This window comes from Scomber scombrus, chromosome 24 (assembly GCF_963691925.1).
Source record: "Scomber scombrus chromosome 24, fScoSco1.1, whole genome shotgun sequence".
In the NCBI taxonomy this organism is placed as follows: Eukaryota; Metazoa; Chordata; class Actinopteri; order Scombriformes; family Scombridae; genus Scomber; species Scomber scombrus.
In genome coordinates, this window is record NC_084993.1 from 7,674,100 (window position 1) to 7,697,494 (window position 23,395).

Genomic DNA, 23,395 nt, shown 5'->3' on the forward strand with positions numbered 1-23,395 from the left:
ACAGAGTGTTATCAGAGACTATGACAACATCATACTAAAATAAATGTGAAAACAAATGAATAGAAGCACAATGTGGATGATGTGTGGGTGTAAATTAAGTACAAGCAGAAAAGCAGAATGTAATTACATAGAAGATACAAGATCACTTCCGAGTAACAGCAAAAATTACACTTTTCTATTGTCTTATGCTCCATGTACAGGAAAACCTCCAGTACACACACACACACACACACACACACACACACACACACACACACACACACACACACACACACACACACACACACACACACACACACACACACACGTACGTTTCGATAAAAATCTTGCACTCAGCAGTAGTATAGCCAAAACACTCAAAACCACTAACACATTTTCAGCACGAAGAGGAAGAGGATATATGATTCTGTCTCTCGCTCTCTCTCTCTCTCTCTCTCTCTCTCTCTCTCTCTCTCTCTCTCTCTCTCTCTCTCTCTCTCTCTCTCTCTCTCTCTCTCTCCTCTCTCTCTCTCTCTCTCTCTCTCTCTCTCTCTCTCTCTCTCTCCTCTCTCTCCTCTCTCTCCCTCTCCCTCTCCCCTCCCTCTCCTCTCCCTCTCTCTCTCTCTCTCTTGCACACACACGCACACACACACAAGGACACACACACGCACAGACACACTTTGCCTGCATTGCTCTGCATAACCGAGGTGAAACTGATGTAGGTTCAAACGTTCATTTCCTTCACTCACATTTATCTGGAAAAACATGTCATACCATCATTTATATCATTTATTCAAAAACATCCCTGCATACACTTTTCACATTGAACACATAATGTACATAATATAAATGCTTTGGTACAGTGGTTTTACAGTAATACAAAAGGTAAAAGCAATTATAAAAGCAGTTATGATAATGAATCCCCTAAAGCATAAATTACATGTAGATTTCAGAGCACTGTGATAGTACTTTGTATGACTATATGTGACAAATAAACTTGATTGATTCATTGATAGTTTGTACAGTGAAGGAAATGGACCTGTTGCTATGTGATCCATTTACTTTAGATAAATACACAAAAAAAGACAACTGTGTTCAAATGTACATCTGATAATAGTTTGTATATTTGTGAAATGTAAATTAAAAGGCTGCTCGGTGAATGAAACATTATAAATCACATTATTTTCTGCAGCTTGTCAGGAAAGCAAACAGTCGGCAAAAAAAAGAAATCAAACATGAAACAAATTTTTTGAAGTTCGCATCACTAAATGCACACTCTTTGATTTTGTAACAGCACCCATATTCTGTTCTGAAAGTATTTTGTAAAGATATACTATGCAGGATTTGCTGGTTGGGGTTTGTGAGAACACAGTATTTAAAGCTGCCCCTCCTCCCCAGCTCAACTTGAGAGCCAGAGCATGAAGAAGAGTGAGAACAGCAGTGATTGAAAATAGCGAGCAGCACTGGTGAGAGCAAAGCTGGGAATATGATAAATAAAGTTATTTCTGCTTTTCACAGTGGTTATGTTCTGAATCACAAATAAACACACCACCATTGTAAAAGGGACTTGTGTAAAAGTGTTGGCCAGACACTTCAAACTACAAACAAGATCAATTTAAAATTCACTTTTTTTGGCGTGTGTGCCAGCCCAGCAATTCTTAGAAGACTGAATGTGCTCCATTTTCAGTTATCTATCCAGCTCTAATATTTAGTTAGTTAAGTGATGATTGAAAGGGATTATTTTTCATAGTATATCTTTAATTGTCATCTGTTGAAGTTTGCTCATTAGTTTTAGTTCTTTCAATATTAAACACAATACTGTAATGAGATTAGAGGGTGTGATGTTTCTTTTTTGTTGTTTTTTACAAATGTACAAGAAAAGCCCTGAGGAGTACAGAACAAAAAAAAAAAGAAAGAGGAAAAAATATACATTGTAATCCTGACATCGTGGTTAGATACACCGATAAAAAAAGTTTCTTCTAACATCATAAAACGGAAATCTTGACATCAGTTTTCATTTTAAAAATGACGATACCAGTACCAGTCCAGGTACCCTCAAAGTGATACCGATACCAACTGAGTACTTCATTCCATACCCATCATGTGAAGAGACCACTCTTCCACATCTAAATGATTTGATTTTTACACAAATGCATTTTGAAAGTCTGCAAATGATTAATATTTATGAACAACTCTTGCGTTGATTGGCTGTGAGTACGTCCATACAAAAAATTACATTTTCTAGCTCTGGGTGCAAAAAGGATGGATTACAGGTATCGTTTGATGGGAGACATTTCTATACTACTTGGAATCAATTTATTTCGGTCAATACCTTACCCATACCCAGCCCTGGTTTTCACAAGCATCTTTTAATTTGTATTTTTAGTTTGAATAAACAGTGTAATAAAAAAAGTAAAAGTTAGTTTGTACCAAATGATGTTCACCATCCCATGAATCCATAACATCAAGCAACAGAAGGAGTCTCTTTGCTCCCCCTGTATGAATTTGGAAGAATGAATCTTCTTCAGTAGAGAAGGATGAAGGAGAGACATGAAACAGCCGGTGCACGCATGAAAAAAGGAGGACTGTTTTTCTTCTCTAAACTTCAACACTCACATGGTGTCACACTCTTGGCGTTTTGGGAGCTTTCTTCCTGGGCTGAGGCAGAGGAGGAGGATGCTCGTCATCCATGTTATTGACTGGTCTGGGGGCCTGAAGAGAAGGGAGAAACAAGGCTGAGCTGAGATCTGTTGAGATGTAGTGGAGGGTGAAGTGTTTATCCTGACGTCACCTGTACAGGAGCGGATGTACTAATCTCCTACCTGTGCAGGTCTTCTCGGGCTGGGCTGAGGTTGGCCGTTTGGCGGCTCGGGGAGTTTTCCACGCGGCTCACGATGCTGTTTGGAGCGAGGTTGACGAGGACCGGTATGCCCGGCTGGCTGCTGATGGTGATGATGAGTGTGATTATGACCGGGAGGATGATCATGTTGACCATGACCATGATGATGATGATGATGTTCAGGTTTGGACCACCCCAAACGAAGCTCCTCCTCGTCTGTTGAGGAAGAAAATGAGCACGAGTTGCCTTTATCTTTATTATTTTGAGAAGAAAATAAAACCAAAGTACATTTCTTTGTCAAACTTAGCTCCTCAAATGAACATTTATATTTGTATACATATAAGTTTACTCGTTATTTGAAACTTGTCTTCTAAAATTGTGGTTGCAGACAGAAATACTCTGAGCTTCAGGGTGGATAGGGTGGTTTGCGGTCATGCTAGAGCTCACATGGTTTATGTGTGATTGTTGTTATTAACCACACATTTGAAGTCTTTAATATTGGAGACCACCATTGTTTCTGATCTCAGATACATCTCTTAGTCAGGTATGGCAGCTGATGTTCTGCTTAGATGTTGTACAATCTTGAATTAATCAGTGTTTGATCCAATGAACAAACAGAAACCCAGGGGCCAAATAGTATACAGGCATATAGAAACTGAACTTCCGAGTCAGCTCCACCAATCAAATGTTATTTTAATATTTATTTTTTGTGCACCAATCAGTTGTTGGGCTATTTGGACACCGACAATCAAACCTAATCCATCCACACCTACACAGTCCTCATGACACAGATTATCTGAGTTTATCTGCATGAACCTCGTAATAAAAAGTACCGCAAGATTTATCTTTTCATCTATTTATGAACTTGTGAATGTTACCAAGAAATACTTTTGATTTGAATCCAACATTACCTTTAACTCTCATGCTTTTTTTCCGTCCGGCCCGGCAGCAGCAAACAATGACGGTGATAATGAGCACCAGAACAAGTCCTGATGAGAAGGAACGATAAGAATGACTTCTTCATTATTTTTTTTCAGTGTAACCACATACGTATGCTGTGAGAGGAGATATATAAAAGTTAAAAAGGGTTATTAAGATTTACCTCCTCCACCAGCCAGGATCGCCACCATAAGCCAGAAATCAAGGCCAAATAATTCTTTAGGGAAGAAAATGAATAAAAAGACTTTACTGATAAAGAACTACTTCAGTGAGACAGATAATATCTTAATACAGTAACTCAGACTTTGTATATGAACTGTGCAAATATTGTGTGAAAGAACTAGGTTTGAATATACAAATTTCATTTTTCTAAAAACAAAATGTTGTTTTCGAAACATTTGATTGATGCGATTATTTCACAAAGTTATTGTGTTTCCACAGAAATGTATTCATATAGTAAATATTGGATGATACTCACTGGGCTTACAGTCATGTATAACAGGTTTACTGGTCAAAGACATGGCCTCATTGTAAACATTGCATCGGACTGAACCTTTAACCTCTTCAGGGTTTTTTTTCAGAATGTTAGTGCTCTCTTTCATCAGCTGCTTTTCCATAAGCCATGAATATTTGATATCCTTTTGTTGGTCCTGGGTAATCTAAATATGGATGGATTAGAGGGTTATCATAGGAATACTGTACAAAGACATTCAAGTACAGTCAGAGCAAACACCTTAGACAATTTCAAATTGAGAAACTCTGAACTTAAGACATATTTGGGCTGAGCTAAGTAGTTGGAAAGTTTAAATATCCAGTGAGGATACTTTGTTTTTCTCTAATCCAACTATTACAATTCACTAACTAATTACTAATGTTCAAAATATGCATTGATAAACGGGAAATTACAAGTATTTCCTAGTTATGTCAAGTCCGTATGCAGTTCAGAGGTGTCAAACGTTAAATTACATGACAAAAAATAAAGTTCTTAAAGCTTATTGTCAACCTGGGAAATACCAGTTTGATAAAAAATAAATAAATAAATAAAACAAAATGAAGAAACTAACAAAATAAGTCTCCAGGGCAACTACTGTAGCAAGTCTCAAAAAAATGTTAAAAAGTGTACCAGGAGTGTTATCCTTTCCCAAAGTGAATAATCAACTAATGCTATGACCAAAAAAAGACACATTACATTTAAAAGAGAATATTTATACCTCTTTATTATAATTTATTATATCTGATAATGGTTGTTTACAGCAGCCTAAAATGGCTAAAAATAAAGCAGGATTATTTCTAAGCAGATTCAGAAATCCAAACTTTACTTATGCAACAGCATCTGTATGTGAATACTTTACAGATTCTACAAATACTTCTTTATGATGAATAACTTGGACAATACTCAATTTAAAACGTGTACAGTTGTTCTCACCTTGACTTTGCAGGTGAATATGACAAAGTCTTCGGAACATGTAAACCCCAATGAAGGCTCCGGGACACGCTCTGATCAGAGTAGAATAATGCATTGTAAAAACACTGTAATTATTAGTATCTCAACAAACAAGATATAAAAACATCTTGTGATGATAATGCATCACAACACACTCTTAGGATTTCACATTAATATCAATGTGAACTTATTCAACAGATGAGGTTACATAGTTTTTAAGGGAATCCAGACATTTATATTTTATGATGCAGGGAAGACATAAAAAGGGACACACAGTAATGGAGAGTTCATTACTTTACCATCTTTTTTAGGCCAAGATTTTTCTTGAATAAACAGAGGTAATATATACTCATAATTTGTTGTTACCTACCTATTACACATAAATTGAAGGGCTTCGTAGTTGTTACTGCTCTTCCAATGGCATCGTTAACCTCTGCAGTGTATTTCCCTGCTTTTCCTTTCTGAAGATGTGTCAGTTTAAGGGATCCTTTTTTATCAATATCATCCGCCTTCCCAGCATGTATTCCTTTTGTATTTTGACGAAAGATTACTCTATCCCCATGTTTCCATTGCAAGCTCTCTGTGTCTTTCAGTTGGTGGTCAAAGGGCACAGTAAAGTCTTGGCCTACAGCAACAGTTTCGTCACACTCTGGCTCTGGAACAGAGAGGAAGGTAAAGAAATAAAAAGGAAAGTTAGATGGCATTCAGCAAACTCAGTAGTGAGTTATGAATGTCCTGAACAATCACATTTATCAAAAATCATATGCAGAATAGATGCAGGGATAATCTTATGCATGGAGTTTTAGCACTACTTATGTTGGTGTTTTCAAAAGGAGCATAAAAATGTCTAGTGTCCTCTAGTGTAGTCTTCAACATATAGACACTACATATATTTATAATTGAATGTCATGATTACAGCATAATGTTGATGAAAATATGCACTTTTATCAGAATAAATTGACTTTTGATTGCAGTTACTAATAGGGATTTATTCATCCTCATCATAAGGACTCAGTGATACTAAATGAACACACTTTCTAGAGAAAGAATTGATAGATCAGAGTCTGTAAATAACCGTTTATGCACAGACTTTTTCTAACATGCTTGCACTGTGCTGTGTCTGTTTGCAACGTTCACACGCGAAATCTGAAACTGACAGTCTGCTCCGCAGCCGTCCTGCACAGACCATTTCACTGTGTCGCAAAGCCTGAGCGCACTGAGGATGGGTGATGTATTATATCCTGTTGTCAGACCACAGCTTGCTGAGTGCATGCACAGCAAAACACACCCCCACATGAACTGAGTCTGCCTTAACTTTTAACCTTTGTTTTCAATGCACTGAGGTGAAGATTATGTTAGTGTTTGCTGCTGATTTGAGACTAAACTTATTTTTTAGAGCTTGTTTCTTTGATTTGCTTTGATAGAGTTTCATTATCTGTGAAGGTAACCCACAGGAAATGAATGGTTAGTCATCATCTGATAAGGGCTGAACATTCAAAGTTTCCCATATGATAATAATATATATATATATATATATATATATTGGTGGTTGGACACTTATTTGAGTCAGTATGCTATATAGGGTAACGTCTTCACCTCAGTGGCACTAACAAAAATGTGACTGCTAGTGGGAAACTTCAGTGCTAAAGTGCAATCAGGACGTGTTAGTGCTATAAAAGGATACTTCCATGCATCATTTTATCCCCCCTGCTCAACTTCCCACAGGTTTTGTAAGACCAACATTTATATGAGCAAAATGTCCGACTGAAATAAATCAATGTCAGTGCAGTTGCCACAATCATAAATTCTCCCACAGAAGAGATGCAGCATGGTTTGCAGTGACAGCAGTCAACCACACATGTATTTGTGAGTTAAATGTGCTAATTAAACTGCCACTTAGCAACTGAGAGCACGTAGACACTTATTTCACAAAGACTATACACAAAACCGTCCCCTAAAATTATATATGACTAAATGCAATTCTGCCTGGAGTTCAGATTTAATCCCTAATGAATGTTGTTTTAAAGCTTTACTGTTATTTCACTTATATAATATCCATTATCTATATTTTACTGTTGTACTATTTTACTTGTATTATGTTCAAGCAACTCAAAGGACCTGATTAAAGTTTGCCTTGGTTAAAAAAAGAAAAGTGACATGAGACAGGATGTGATAACTTTTTTCTATATTTATGCACCACCACAGGATACGAACTCCAAGCCCCTGTACGTCTATAACCACCACCTTGCAAGTGAACATCGATTTTCACCAATATAGTAGATTGTAATTTTCTTTTGTTAGGAAATATGTTTTTTTTATTTTTTAACTAATTGTATTGCTATGATGATTCTAATACTGACGAGTTTGCAATAATGCAATGATCAGCAAACTTCAGCATGATTCACTGTGTAAACCAGACTTCTCAGAAAAGATGCTACATCCTGTTTCTGTGAAACACCTAAGTTACTGTATGTTTATGAGGCTTTTTCCTTAAATTTGTTCCATTTAACCAAAGGTGGTGTTTTTAGGGATCTTTACTGCTGTATAACTATAGCTGGTACTGGTACTATTACTAGCATTACTTCATCCTTTGACATACCACATCTGAAGATCACATATAGCAGTGTATCAAACCATCAAAACCCGATATAGAAAAGTTAGCTACAGTACTAGACATCGTTATTTTTCCAGTCGTGACAACTTGAAAGGCAGTTCAGACTGGTTTGTTGAAATTATGCAATCCATGATATCTAAAACAAGCAACTGCTTCATACTTCAACAGAACCTGAGTCATTTAAGTTTTCCACTTCAACCTGCTCACATTAAGATTTTTAAGCCTATTTTTAACTATTACGTTGCTCAAGATATCATAGTCTGTTTTGTTGTTACAACTACTTGAATCATTTCATCTCAGAGTCCAGTCTTTAAAGGATAGGTGGGTTATTCTTGCTGTAATCATTCCTCCTGTTCATACTGACCATTAGAAGATCCCTTCATAATACACTTACAATAGGGGGACAAAATCCACAAGCTTCCTTTTGTGAAAAATTGTGAAACTAATATGAAGTTTCAGCCATCCAAATGAGTCAAATCAAGTAGATATCTTCAATGTTACAGTCTTTTTAGTGCCAAAGTCTTTTTGTTACTATACTACCACTGCAGCTCAACAGGGAAACACAAAGAATGAATTTGATGTGTAAAAAGACTGTAAGTATGGCAGATATCCACTTGATTGATTCATGATCAAGAATTTTACAGTTTAAAATGCATTGAAAAAAAAGGATACATAAACTGTAAACTTCTTGATCATGAAATGACGAGGCTTTTACACGTTATACCCACTGAGCAGTAATTCCAGGAAGCCAATGAATGTGTGAGGGGTTCACGTAGTTACCACAGCTTCACACATTTATAGCTTCGACTCATCCAGGAAGCTGGCAAAATACCACCGTTGACATTTACAAGTCTGAAGCGATTCAACAGTTTGTCTTAAACACATAAGACAGCTTTTTGCTAGTTGTACTTTTTTACAATTTATTCATTTGAGCATATAAGAATGCAAAAAAAGTAATAAAGTGATAACCTGCTGATTCAATTGTGAATTGTGAAAAAAATTGTATTTTATTAATTTCTGCTCTCTGTGTTTTGTATTTAACAACAAACTGTATTATCACTAACTATATAACTGTCCCAAATATGGATAATGTTGCTCTAATTTTATGTAACCTTTTCTCAAATATATTTAGGTCAACTGCACTGTAGCATTTCCTGTTTATCCTCTGTAACCTCACTTCTGACCAAAGTAAAGCCAAAGCAGTGTAGGTAACATTGCTTTAGCTGATTCTGACATATTTCTGGCATAGATTTAAACTCACAGTCACCAACAATCATTCTACACACACACATATGATCTCACTCTAATCGTTTCATATTGTAGTTATTTTAGGTGATTTAAGGGCACCTTCAGTAGCAAATTCAGTAATAAAATAGTCAAAATGAATTGTTCTCTCCTGTTTTTATCTCATTTACTACTCACATACTTTTACATTTTGCATCATTGCAAAAAAAAAGGCAGTTTTTTAGATTTTAAATGCATTTCAGATTTTCCACGAATTGAAATTGCAATCTGATTTTGACACAGTACTAAAATAAATGTAAATAAAGAAGCCAAAATAAGGGAAAATACATACATGCATTATGAAATGATTGGAATTAATATATTGTTTTTTTAGAAAAGCAACAAGACAACAAATATTTGGGTTTAAACATGTTAAAAAACTTCATTCTGCTCATCTGAAACTGTAGCACAACTAAAAAGCGGGAGTAAAACATTTGAAAACAGCTTAGAGTGATGAGTTATTGAAGTAGGAAGTATTTTAAATTAAGAATCAGCAAATTTGGTATCTGAGGCTAATAGAGGACACAAGAATATCATTTATTCAGATTTATACTTTGCTGGTTCTGAGTGAAGTGAAATTTTGAAGTCAAATTCTTCATATCTGAATACACTACAAATTAGTGAGAGTGAAGAGTTTAATTATTCAGTACCTGTGACGACAAAGCCGCAGAGCAGGAGCATGAGCAGGGCGACAGCAGCCATCTTCATCATCATCCTCATTGTATCTAGCTAAAAAGAAGAACAGCCGCTTTCCATTATCAGGTTTATTTCCTGTCAGAGCAGCTACGTCACCATCTTTGTGTGTGTGCATGTGTGTCACCGAACACACACACACGCACACACATGTATATCTTTATGGTTTCTAAAGGAAGTGATCCAGGAGGCCCTCCACTTTCATTGTCAAGTACAAAGCGAGCAAAGCAAGTGTCATATTTAGAACAAACACAGAGAAGTGTGCTTCTTATTCTACTTTTACTAATTCTGTAACTAAAAATACAACATTTGACCTCACGTAAAAAGTGAATCAAAATACAAACAATACAAACACCAAACGTTTTGTGTTTTTAAGTGAGCATTACCTTTTATGCCTCTAAGCAAAAGTTGTCAGTTTGAAAGTTTCCGGCCTTGTCTGATCTTCATGCTGAGTGATTCATAAGAAACCATAATCTTAACAGGATTTTGACTTGAAAATACAATTTTTATTAGTTTGTTACGATTGAAAACAGATGAACATTTATAGTCTTGCAAATCACCTAGGAAAAAGGTGCAGTTTTGTAGTCTGAATTCAAGCCCTAAGTTCCTCTTAAAGCCACAAAAATATCACAAGAAAAGAAAGTAAATTGCTTAAATGTTACATTTTGTTCATCTGACTGATCTATCATGAGTTTATACCATTTTATAAAGACATTTTAGGAAAGATTTTACAGTTTTAAAACACATAAACTTTTCATGTCTGTGAAGACTTGAGCACTCTTGAGTTTAAAATGGTCTTTTCTGGGAGCTTTAGAAATGTTCCACAATATTAATTTAAGAAAAGTTAAAAGTTTTCTCATTTAAAACTACAATCTGACAAATGTAGCCAAAGCAAGGACATGCACATGAAAGAAATAAAATAAAATACATAAATAAATAAAATTAACATGCTATAAAACAGCATCCAAACCAGGTGACATTTTTGAAGCGTAAACAAGTTCGGAATTGATGGGCTGTACAATTTTTTTTTTAAAATATACCTGCATTTACAGGATCAGAAAGGACCAAATATCACCCATGAAGAAGATTAAATATCTTACTGTACCTTGAAGGGGTTGACAGGGCGCAATGTCAGAACACCAGCATCCCCACACACACACACACCTTCTCCCTCTAACTCTAACTGTAAAAGTGGCAGATGTTGTGCCAAAATGTAAGTCACCTAGAAATGACGTTCAAGACAGTGTCATGTCCTAGTTTTCTCTGAAATGTGCATCGCTGTTGTGCAATCGCAAATTGAAGAAACAATGTCTTTCGCAAGGCTGGCTGTATTTTTTAGATGTAGATTCTTGGAGATGACAACACAAACATCTGACAATGAAATAGAAAGTAAAACAAGTAGGAACAAGTTGTGTTCATCCATGTGTTGTCCCTGTTGTTGTCTAGTTTTCATAAGCTTCAGACTCTTCATTCCTCACTATCATGTCTTCAGGGAAGTCTGCAGTAAATATTCTTGGTAAATGCCCACTTTCTTTTCAAACTTAGTCTTTTTCTTATAAATGTGTTTTGATGCCTTGACCCAACGTAACCCAAATGACTCACTGTGACATCACCAGGACCAACTAAAGACATCCATTTTTAAATATAGGGTTTTTTTTTTTCACTGTAGTCTGTAGTCTTGTACTCTAGAAAATGCTCCTCAAGAACAAACAAATGCATTTGTTGGGGACTACTTTCAGCAGTGGATGAATACATATTTGCTGCTCTGATGAGGATTTACTGTACAGCAACAGCAAGGTGTATGAAGGATTAGTGCAACAATGTGCTTCATAGATGTGTTTTTAATAGTTTTTGGGACAATAAAGCTGTGACTAAAAGGATATAAGAAACATCAGGCTCTCGAAACATAAAAAATAACTAATCTTCCTTCCCTTTCACACATCTATAAGGCAGCATCTGGGTTTGTTTTTAGCACATTGTAGTCACGATCAATGACAACAACAAACTGAATGAGCACACTTTGAGCAACGATCTGAAAGCCAACATTTGAGAGAGCGCAGTGTCAAATTTGCACCATAGAGGTGAGCAGAGACAGAATTGTGAGTGTGGTTGAGGTGAATCATGAGCCTTGAGAGGAACTGTAACTCTGGATCTGTGAGAACAGTAGGACTTGCTTTTCCTGTTCCCAGGTTTGGTGCTTTGAATCATACTACTCATTAGTAACAGTTGGTCCCATGTGTTAACTATCCTGTGCTCTCTAAGACTATATAGTCAGAATCCTAATTGCAAGTTTATCTTTGAAGAGAAATGATAAACTGGACACTTCTCATGTGTAATTAAACACATTACTATAGGTACAGGTTACACTAATATAGGCAATTCCTCACTGTTGGTCTCTATTAGGTTTTACATCCTCTCTAACAGGCTTATTCTCTTTCACTTTCATTTTGAGTACCCTTGACTTGTCTGTTGGGTGTGGCTGTTTGTTTGTATGCATATGTGAAAGTTCATCTTTGTTGTGTTTTCCTTTGCAAAGTCAGAAATCAGATGCTAAAAGTCCAGCTCCTTCACAAACTCAAACTCGAGCGTTGAAAGCCTCTTACTGATTTAAAAAAAATTGTTTTTATTGCAGCCGCTTCTTTCTCTTCCTTTTTTCCCTCTTGGCTTCCTCACTAGGCTTTAGGTTACAGCCCATTACACTGTCCATTTTCCGCAAAGTTATCATTTTTCCCTCACACTAGTTGATACAAACAACCCACAGTTCATTGTGACCTGCTGACCGATTGTTACTTGCCAAGCCGTCAAAATGAGAAATGGAACAATCAAAGAGTATATGACTTGGGCCCTTGATCTGGGCCAGGTCATATAATATCCTGCTAAAGTTAGAGGGCTGTCTGCAGAAGAAAGAGGCCTCTGTGCCCAAAGAGATGCCTCACAGGAGCCTTCAATCACACACATTGTACACATGTACACAATACAATGAAAAACATTCTTCTTTACCACACACACACAAACCACTGTAAACAGCACTGCCTTACATTTACACTGACAACACAAAGAACCATGACAATATTTGCTATTACTTTTCACTGCAGTTGTCCACAGGAGGGCACCCTTCATTACAAGTGCATGTAGTTAGAGGCATCGCTGGCATACAGCCATCCACTATTACTAATATAGTGTTATATGAAACATCAGCGTATACAATCAGGCACCAATGTGTAAGTAATGCTGAGTATTGAGTCATTTTTGGATCATATAAATGACACATAATGGAATAGTTTGCATTAACAGACATTACAAATGAAAAGGACCTTTAACTGACTAATATTGTGTCTTATGTTCAAACAGCTGTCATACACATGTCATCATTTTTGGTTGTTTCAGTCATGTGATTGAGACCATGAGGTTTCTAGTTTTAGTATTTTGATAACAGATTATACCTTTAAATGCTCGAAAACTTAAAGATACACTTCTACAACAAGTAAACATTTAGATACGCTGTAAGTTTACAAAGTCATTTATATTTGCTTCCCTATGTTTCCCAGTTTTCCCAGTATTTATCTACAGCTGTACTGTAGTAACTGTCAGAAATAGAAACACTACTGCATTTACTTATATTTTCTTGTATTTCTGGAAACCTCATATACTTTCTATAAATCAGCATTATATATCATAAAAATGATTATGACACACAAACTCATATTTTCGAGATAAAGAATTCATAATAATCCTTTTTTTTGCTTTTGCTTTGTAGAAAAACAAATAAGATGATGTTTACAATTTTGGAGCATTACAGCATATGAAAACTTTTAGATCAGGGCCACGTAATTCATCATTGTCGAGCTTAATATTCTTTTTTTTTTAAATTTCCACACAAGTTGTGATATAGATAAAGCACAGGGGTTTAGATGAAAGCAGCACAGCTTGGTTTATGTACATCAATTCTATAAACTTGTGGATAATTTCATAAAGAGAGATGTAAGACTTTTTAAAATTTGATTTATGGCAACTCTGCTTCATATGACAGTATGCAGAGGGGAGAAAACAGGTAGTAATGAGTCCAGATCTGATCTTGTGATAGAGTGAATTTCATGGTAGCAGCAGGACAGGCTGACTGTTTGTGTTCCTGTGAGGGACACAGATGACCCTGTTCTGTTAAATGGGCCTTTATAAATAGAGCAGTTATTTTTCCACTGCTCTGGTCCAACATCAAGCAAAAGCCACCACACAAGCCCTTTAGATACCCTGAGCATCCAATCACTATTGCCCGTGTTAACCTCAGCAGCCAATCAGTGCCCTTCAGATGACTTCAACATCATATCAAAATGTTTTAAATAACTGTGGCCAATCAGATAGTTCAACAAGACTGCGTCAAACCAAATGTTTCTCGCACTTGGATCAGTTGAGAGTGATGAGCATGGTGACTGTCCTTCAACAAGAGAGCATTCAAACATCTGCTTAAGTACTTTAGCCAGATACTGAAGCACTACAGGCTGCTGACGTTCTTTCCTGACATTGTTTTAATTTCAGAAAGAAGACCATGTAACTAATCTGTAAGACTCATGAGTAACAGAAATAGAAAAACGTAATCTTTCTGGGGAACTTCAACTCAAGTATTGTGGATGTGTTTATAAACTGTTTCTAAGAAGCATCATTTGCTGAGTTCTGCAAAAAAAGACCCCCACCACAATGAGGCAACTTAAGTGTTGAAAATGTCTTCCCACCCTTCTGCAAATGCAAACAAACCCAAAAAAACATCAGCTATAATATTTCAGGAGAGCCCTGACATCACCATGACACTGAGGTCACAACCTCCATGTTTTCTTGGAATTGGTGGATATTAGGGAACTGGGGGAGATTATGTGCTACAATTAAAAACTGGTTGGGTGTTTTATCAGCTTATTCCAGTATTTCTATACTCAATATAATTAAATTTAGGGGACGTTAGACTCATGGCTAAAACCATGTCAGCATATTTCAGTGAGCTCAGCTTTTTTACAATTCAAATAACTTGCAATAAGTGGAAAGGTCTATAGTTAAAGGGTGTCCTGGTGGCATAGGGGGTTTAAGATACTGATCATGCTATTGCAATATCACCGGTCTGAGTCAGTCCAATGATCTCAGCTGCATGTCATACCTGAAAAATAAAAATATGTTCTTGTTCTACTAAAGACAAAAACAGTGAAGTTTGAATTTTTAAAAAGCACATTTTTATAGTGCTAATAGAGCTGTTTCAGGGTTTCCATCAAACTATAGGTGGCTGTTATTGACCTGCACTGCTACACTTAAATGATCCTGAATTGTTTTTAATGATAATACTAATAATAATAATCATGGATTACATGTATATAGTGCTTGATCTTGATACACTTCACAGTGACAAGGTAGAAACTCACTTCAACCACCGCCAGTGTGTAGCATCTACCTGGACAATGCATGGCAGCCATTTTGCACCAAAATGCTCACCACACATCAGCTCAAAGAGGAAAAGGAGGGAATCTTTGAGTCAGTTAGAGTGGGGGATGATAACGTGGCCAGATTTTTTTTCTTTTTTTCTTTCCCAGGACACCAGGGAACCCACTACCCTTTGCAGGATCTCCTACATCACACTGTCCCCATCACTGCAATGGGGCATTTGGGATTTATTAGGCCCAGAGGATAGACTTTCCCCTTCTGGCCCAACAATACCACTTCCAGCAGCAACTCAGTTTTCCCAGGAGGTCTTCCATCCATGTACAAGTAGCCAAAGCCACACCTGCTTAGCTTCAGTCATTCAGCAGAAACACTGCACAGTACATGCTTTTGCAGGACTCCCAGCAGAGATCAGTTCAGTACAGCCTGTTGTACTCTTGAAGCGGCCTTTGTGAATAGAGAATCTTTTTATAGACTCACTTGTGCGATGATCCAATATTGTATCAATGGAAAGAATGCCCACTGTGCTCTAATGACGGCCAGTGATAAGCACATTCAGTTATGCATTTAGTAGCTTGTACTATCTGCAACGTTCCTTTTGTAATCCTTGCTGGACTTCACAGCAGAAACAAAGTAACTCTTCACTGATACTCTATTCAGTAATGCTCAAATGTATTTAGGATATATTGATATACTGAGGCAACCAATTTGAAAATCCATTATTTTTCCCTCTTGGAATCATTTTCATTCCATCTTATCTGTACCTTTCTATCCCCTGCAGGGTTTTGGGGGGGATGTAGATTCTCCCATCTCACACTGAGCAAGAGACACAGTACAGCCTGTATAGATTGTAAGTCTATCACAGGGCTGACAAATATCGACAAACTACCATTCTCATCCCTGGCTAAATTAGAGTTGCCAGTTAACCAGACAGCATGTCTTTGAATGGAGGGAAGGTGACAGTACAAAGCCTTGATCCACTATGCCGCCTTAAACCAATGATATGCCAGAATAAGTAAAGGCTAGTAATAAATTATTTCCTTTTGAGCTACTTTAGAGTGCCTAAAGTACATATCTATCATCAATTTTTCAAAAACCACTCAAACTGAATAAAAAAAAAAAAATGTTCACCCTATTTTTTCTAGATATAAGCAGTAAACCAACAACATAGTATTATATTGTTGAGTAAAATTATGTTCCAAAGTTTTATTTTTGCCTTTTTTTATTGTTAAAAAAGTCAATGTGATCTTGAATGAGGTTTCATTTCTTCTTGGAACCTGGCAGTTGCAGTTTCACTCTCACTCTCTGTATAATATTGTAAACAAACACACCAACAGTAACACTAATTAACAGTAACAGATATTAAGAGATGAGTTTCGAGACAATCATCTGTGTTTGTAGGAGGATGAACAGAGAGACTGATGAAGAATAAAAGAGAAATGTTTCACTGCTGCTTTCACTTTTGTTTTGTTATTATGCACTCCGGTCCCAAACCAGTCTATTTGTTTTTTCAGTACATGGCCCAAAAACTGAAAACAGATCTCAAATAGCTTCATATTCAGTAACCTAATCATTATGGAGTGAAAGTATTGTTTACAAAACCACAACTGAGACATATAGCGACTGTAGCAACATGCAGCAACATGTCTCTGATCTCACGGTAGATAGGCCTCAGTTGATTTGGCTTTCTATTTTCAGAACAATGACAAGGATATCCAAAAATCCAATGAGCTGAATTTGTGTTATTTTTAGCGGCTGAGTGTCCCGAGGCATTCCGAATTTGAGTGATTGCTGCTGGGTATCTCTGGGGAATGCCGTCCTTTGTGAGACAAAGGATTTGAGTGATTACTCTGGAGATGTGACAGGGGATGACACCCATCAGGTGCAGCGGATTTGTGTGGTTTTGTTTCAGGACGCCTGCTGTGTTTGTTTAATGTGGTTTTACTGAATACATATGATGCACATGCCGGGATTAAATCCACTGGATTAGTGTCACAACAGTAGCGTGCTGTGGTTTCTTTTTGGCTATTGTGGTACATCAGTAGAGTCAGAAAGTCATTTGAGTCACGTTATTTTTAACATCAGGTGTGTTGGATTTGAACTGACGGAAGGATGCCAACTATTTTGCATGTTGGGTTTCTTGTGTTTCATATTTAGTACGTTGGGTGTGTTTGATTTATCTTCGTCAGACAGATGAGGTGTGCTGGCTTTGAGATGTGACAGGTGGATGCATCAGACTGGGTGTGCTGCACTTTTGATATTAGACCAGAATGACAGAGGATGGCTGCTCTGGATTTGAAGCGTTTATTTTAGCTGACTGGTTTTGGATTGTGTTATTTTACATTGGGAGCACTTGCAGCTGCAGTGATCAGTAACTGGGGATAATTTCTTTGGTTTTCTGTGAAGTTTTTGATCCTTTAGGGGGAGAAAACTCTTTATCACTTTCTGAGCAGAACAGAGCAGAGCGGCTAGGAGCAGTTCAGCGTCTTGCTTGAAGACACCTCAGCAGGCTGGATGCAAAGAGTTATGGGATGGATGTCTCCAGGATGTATGGTGCGACTTCTCAAACCACCATGTTAGCCTACAGCCTAAAAAAGGCAATATTAACGATTAAGATAAGAAATAAAGAACCATTCAATAAATATGAACTGCTTCAAATGTGTCTGAAATTGTCAAGAACTCTTTAAATCTTAAATCAATATCAAATCAATGCTTTCGGCAGCAGAACACCAAGTGTGCAGGATATAAAAAGACACCATGTGGAGATTTTGACCGCCAGTGGCACAGTGGTTAAATGTTTTGATGAGCAGCTTCCCCTTTTGGCTTTTGCTCTACAAGCATGAGGAAGTACATGGAAGCCTATTCACAGTAGAAAGTGGGTAATGTGATCCAAATTTTCCTGGTAATGTAAAAATGCCCAACAAGCCATATTCATTTGCCTGCTGGCTGTAATGTGAAGAAATGTAGGGGCAGGGTAAGGTGAGCAGAGAAATGCAGTTTAAAAGTGTAGCATAAGTGAAGAGACATTTAAGTGACTCTATAAAGTTAGTTGTACAGCAATATCCACCTCAGGTTTGTTTACTTTAGTTAACATTAGCCACCATACACTGCTAAAGGCTCTATACTGGTGTTTTGCTGCTTATGAAGTTAGCTTTTAATTTGTAAGCGGACAAATTAAAGAAAGCTTTAAGGATGAATAATATGGTCAGGGCCTTAGGATTTTATCTTGACCTCATAAAAACAGCTTTCTCACAAGATAATTTATCTTCATGAAAACAAAAATGCTAAAATTGAGAATAAAATTAAGCAAAATAAATGCTAATAGTTGCATAAGGATGTAATTCATAGAAGAAGCAACTATGAAACAACCCTCTGAGATTCCTTATATATACAGTAATACATTAGAGGGTTGGTTGAGTCATTATAGCTGCACACAGAGCCTCTACGCAAACCAAAGAGCCTTTGAAGCATCAACCCATATCTCTATGTGTGTGTGTGTAAGATGTAGATCAGTCAGAGTGACATGTGTCTGCTCCCCTACAGGCTGTAAACTCTGTCAGTCACTTCCTTCACATCACTCAGGTTGTATTTCTGCTGCTGCTGTGGAACAACCTGGAGTAATCAACTGGATACAAATAAAGAAAGTGTCTCAAAAAATGTTAAACTGACAGCATGATGTGTCCTCCGCCCCTCAAGACACACACACACACACACACACACACACACACACACACACACACACACACACACACACACACACACACACACACACACACACACACACACACACACACACACACACACACACACACACACACACACACACACACACACACCTCAGGCTGATTTATAATGATTAATTCTCCACGTCTCAATTGCCGACATCCAAATTACTCATTAAAATTAGATAACCAGATTAAGGTGTATGTGATCTGAGTTTCAATTGCAGTACTCCTGTAATCACATTAGGTTCAGTGTGTTAGCGTGCATACTGATGCAGCTGTCGCTGTGTCAGACACATCAGGGGATTTTTTGTCAGTCTGCTCAATTATATATTAATTATTTGTTTTACAGAGCAAAAACCAGAGCTTTGTGTATCATATTTAGATTTAAGGCTCAACATGGTTATCCTGATGAAGAATAATATACTGTATTTTAGTTGCAGGAGGAACATTTAGCCCCACTACCGTTAAAGCTCTACATTGTACAATAAATCATGTCCAGTGCTTTCTAAAGGAACCTTTGACCCATCTGAGTTTCTAAATCTAATTTTTTTTAAATCAAATCTTTATCAAATTCTTTTCAGAAATACTTTAATATAATTAGAGTGGGTTTCAGAGGACTTGGTTGGTTGTGGGCTTCAAAAGCCCATATCAGACAAATCCTGCTCTTGGACCGAGGCCTCTGGAGAAAAGCTAGTCGTAGGCTTCTCCACATAGCTGGCTATATCTGGAGAACAGAGTGAGAGAGAAAGAGAGGGGAGAGAATGTGTGTGAGGCTGCCAACAGCAGCAGTAAGTCTTCCAGAGTAAACACAGCTGATGGGGTAAACCCTCCCTCCATCCTTTTTCACCCATAAAATGCCCTTTCTCTCCCTCTCTCTCATCCTCTATCCATCTTTCTCTTTCCCATGTGTTACATGCAGTGTACATCATTAAGAGAATTATATCAACACAGCCATGAACGAACGAACGCTGGTGTCAGTTGTAATATAATCAATTAATACTCAATTTTAGTTTACATATAGGATGAAAAAGAAGGAGGAGAACACTCTCAGCACTTCCTTCTGTCTCGTAACTGCTGATACGTACTGTCAAACATTCCTGATTCATGTTCACTATTATAACACATTCATAATGTACAGTTTTCCTGAACATTTACTCCCTTGCAAGATTCCAGCTCAAATTTGACTTTCCCGTGAGGTTCCGATTGTCGTAAATTTAAACTTCTGCCCATGTCCGACCAAACATCTGTGCGCAGTTTGAAATGCAGGCTGTATTATCAGGAACAAGAGCTAACTGCTGTTCATAACATATGTAGACAAACAGCTATGACACAAGTAGGCATTGTTTGGATACTTGCCAGCGTCCTTTGTTTGTACTTTGAGGATTATAAAATATATCCACTGGGGTGACTGAATCATCCCCCAACCAATGCTAAACTTTCCTTCCTTGAGAACAAAACTTACTATATTATTTTATCATTTTGGTAATATTGACATCAGAGTAGAAAAAAGCAGCAGCACTGACACGCTCTATGGTTCCTCTTCAAAATGTTCCCCCCATTGCTGTTGACTTCTGTTTGCTCTCTGTACAGCTCCATTGTTTTTATATTGTTATTTCTTCTAACTCTAACTTTCTATTTTTAAAATGTTCAATTGTTTGTATTGTACAGCACCTTACAACTCTGGTTTTGAAAGGTGCTATATGAATGAAGTTAACTTAATCCTACAGTGGTTTGTTCCTCTCTAAACCGTCATCTACATAACCGATGTGTGTAGAAACAACTGACCATTTGGAGATTTGGATTGGAGAAACAAAACAGCAATCCTATCTGTTTATCAGGCTAAATCTGCTGATGATGTGATGAGACTGATGCATTGTAATCTTGCACACCTGACTGCATATTCAAAGACAAGACCACGAGTGTTGTCAAAGGCTAAAAGTAGCAAGTGTATTCATCATTCAATAGAAAAAAGTTCATTCTGGGGTCGTGAAAAACTGTCCCTTGGGAGCATTAGTTTGGATGCTTTTGGCATGAGGATGGCACTAGGGGGAATGCTGAAGGAGAGTTCAAAATGGACAGTGTTCATCCTCTGGAGAGCATGAGTGTCTTCAGTAAATATAACAGCAATGTGTTTAGTAGATTAAATGTTTCTTTGGTGCAAGTGAGTAATCCTCTGGGGTTTGTTTCATGGGAATGTGGTCAGGGGAAGTCAAAAATGTCATATGTCAGTTGAAAGTGAAGTTTTTGCTTTTCATGTAGGTTTTCTGTTCTTACCTCGCTCTCATCTCCGACTGTCTGTTTTCTCTGGCCTGCTGCGGTTTTCTGTATCAGTCAAGTTGTTTCTCTCTCGCTCTGCATCTTCCTCTCTTTCTGGTTTTAGGTTGGAGCGGTCTGGCATTTCACCATGTAAGGCTGCAGAGCTGAACTGCTCCTGAGACAAACCCCCCCCCCCCAAAAAAAAAACCCCAGAGAAAAGTATTTTTTGGTGAAACAGTTTCTATTATTATTATTAGTATTATTCTGCTGGAAATAAAAGCAGAGTGCTTGTGCAGATGAGGAAGAAGATGTTATTAAATCTGATGAGACACTTGTAGTCCCGCAGATATTTAACAGCAGCTGAAAAAGACTACATAGCTGGACATTGCCAACAGATTTTTTTTAACCTTCCTGGGAAGTTTCATCTAAAGTAATACCGGTACTTTCTTAGCTGGAGGCCACACAGTACAGCCACATTGATTTGTTGGCTGCCCAACAGGCTCCCCAAGGGCTGGTGATAATGAGGGAGGGACAATTGCTAATTAATTTCCCCTTTCCCCATCCTTAAACACCTGAGGCTTGTAGAATCAGAGGCATCTTCACTTCTAAAAACATGTCTTTTTCCACACAAAACAACCTGTCTTATTAATATTATTATTGATTTAATTGTATCTCAGACTATTGTTGGATATTTTAGAGTTGTCTTATTCTATAGGCCTCATTATGGTACTAAAATGTTACAACCATGTAACAGGTCATCCTATATATGTAAAAACATACAACAGAGACCATCATTCAGACCGTCATTTAACATCTCACAGTTCTGACTTCTTAAAGCTACCAAGGAAGAAAAGCTTTCAGAGTCACACGTGGAGAAGAATTTTACCTTTTAAAAAAGCAAACAAAGAAACCTTTGCTAAAACCTTCATCCCTTTGGAAAACCATGACCTTTGAAACCGTCTATTACATTTTTTTGATACTGTGCTGCATCTTTTATATCATTGCATCAACTCCTGTTTTTGAAAAGACTATTTTACAACTTCTGGGACAAAACCTAAATTTAGTGTTTTAAAGGCCAAAGTTAAGTATGAGTAGCAGTACAAAATTTTACTTTCTGTGCCAGTATTGTGCCTTTAAAGAGCAACTTTTAGAAACTAAAATGTCATAAATAAAGCATCAGATTACAGGGTTTTGATTCAGTTTTGGCATGTTTGATTATTGTACTGACCTAAATCTTTCTTTGTCTCTGCGTCTTTGACAGCTTATTTTCCGCACCTTCTAACAGCCCATTTTCATTACTTTTAATTCACACTGCACATGTTGGAACAGTGGAACAGTTTGTCATCTTCAATACATATTTACCTCATGCTGGAGCAGCCCAGCTTTCCCAAAGGGAGGATCAAACTTTCATCTTATCTTTGGAGAAATACAGTTGTCATAAAATACGATGATAGAAACATTTGCTTGTCCGTGTACTCAAAGACTGTCTGAGATGTGTTTCCACGGCAATAACAACAAAGCGGACTGCCCAGTACATGAGTCTCTGACTGACAACCTGTTTACATGCAGATTCTCCTTATAAGGCAGATGCAGTGCTTTCTGGGCCACTACAGGGGGGTTATTTTTACTTTTTCCGGATTTTTTTTGAAGTCGTTGTCTCTTTTGATTTCTCCCAAGTGGAGGATGCTGTCCAGGACTTCACACACATGCAAACACATACACACACACTTTGCCAAAACCACAGAACTTGTTTATCTCCAAAACATGTTGTCATAACCAATATTCATAGCATGTCAGTAGGAGTATGACGTAAAATCATATTTCAGATATTTAATGTATTGTACATGTTTGAATCTGAATTTGAAAACCTTAATATTCATAGATGTGACAGTTATTCATTCAGAAAATCAATTATTTATTCTCCAACATCAGCAAAAGGAAAAAAAAAAGGTTTTTGGATAGATGGGTGAAATAGTGTCAGTTACAGTGATACGACGATCAGACAAACTTAGAAATGATCAATTCCCAGAGGCCTCATTGTTGTGGTCATGGCCAAACATTATATTTAGAGGTACGACCAGCTGTTCACAGGCACAACGCTTTTGCCAAGTGTCTATCAGCCTGTCGGATAATGATGACAATAGAGCGGTCCAGCCTTGATGTTTTATTGTTGGCCAAACGGCGGTGATGTGTTGTCTGTTCCCAGA

General features: G+C 37.3%; 1 protein-coding gene across 1 annotated transcript; it reads right to left on the minus strand.

The window, feature by feature from the left end:
* Positions 1 to 613: 613 nt before the first annotated feature.
* LOC134006557 (T-cell surface antigen CD2-like) lies at positions 614 to 10,926 on the minus strand. The gene is made up of 10 exons (XM_062445473.1): positions 10,898 to 10,926; positions 10,179 to 10,240; positions 9,750 to 9,828; positions 5,572 to 5,856; positions 5,184 to 5,254; positions 4,236 to 4,416; positions 3,921 to 3,974; positions 3,730 to 3,807; positions 2,802 to 3,034; positions 614 to 2,691 (listed from the first exon to the last, which is right to left on the minus strand). Exons 3-10 carry the CDS (start codon positions 9,817 to 9,819, stop codon positions 2,602 to 2,604), a joined length of 1,062 nt encoding a protein of 353 aa, XP_062301457.1. The 5' UTR covers positions 9,820 to 9,828; positions 10,179 to 10,240; positions 10,898 to 10,926; the 3' UTR covers positions 614 to 2,601.
* Between the last annotated feature and the right edge of the window lie 12,469 nt (positions 10,927 to 23,395).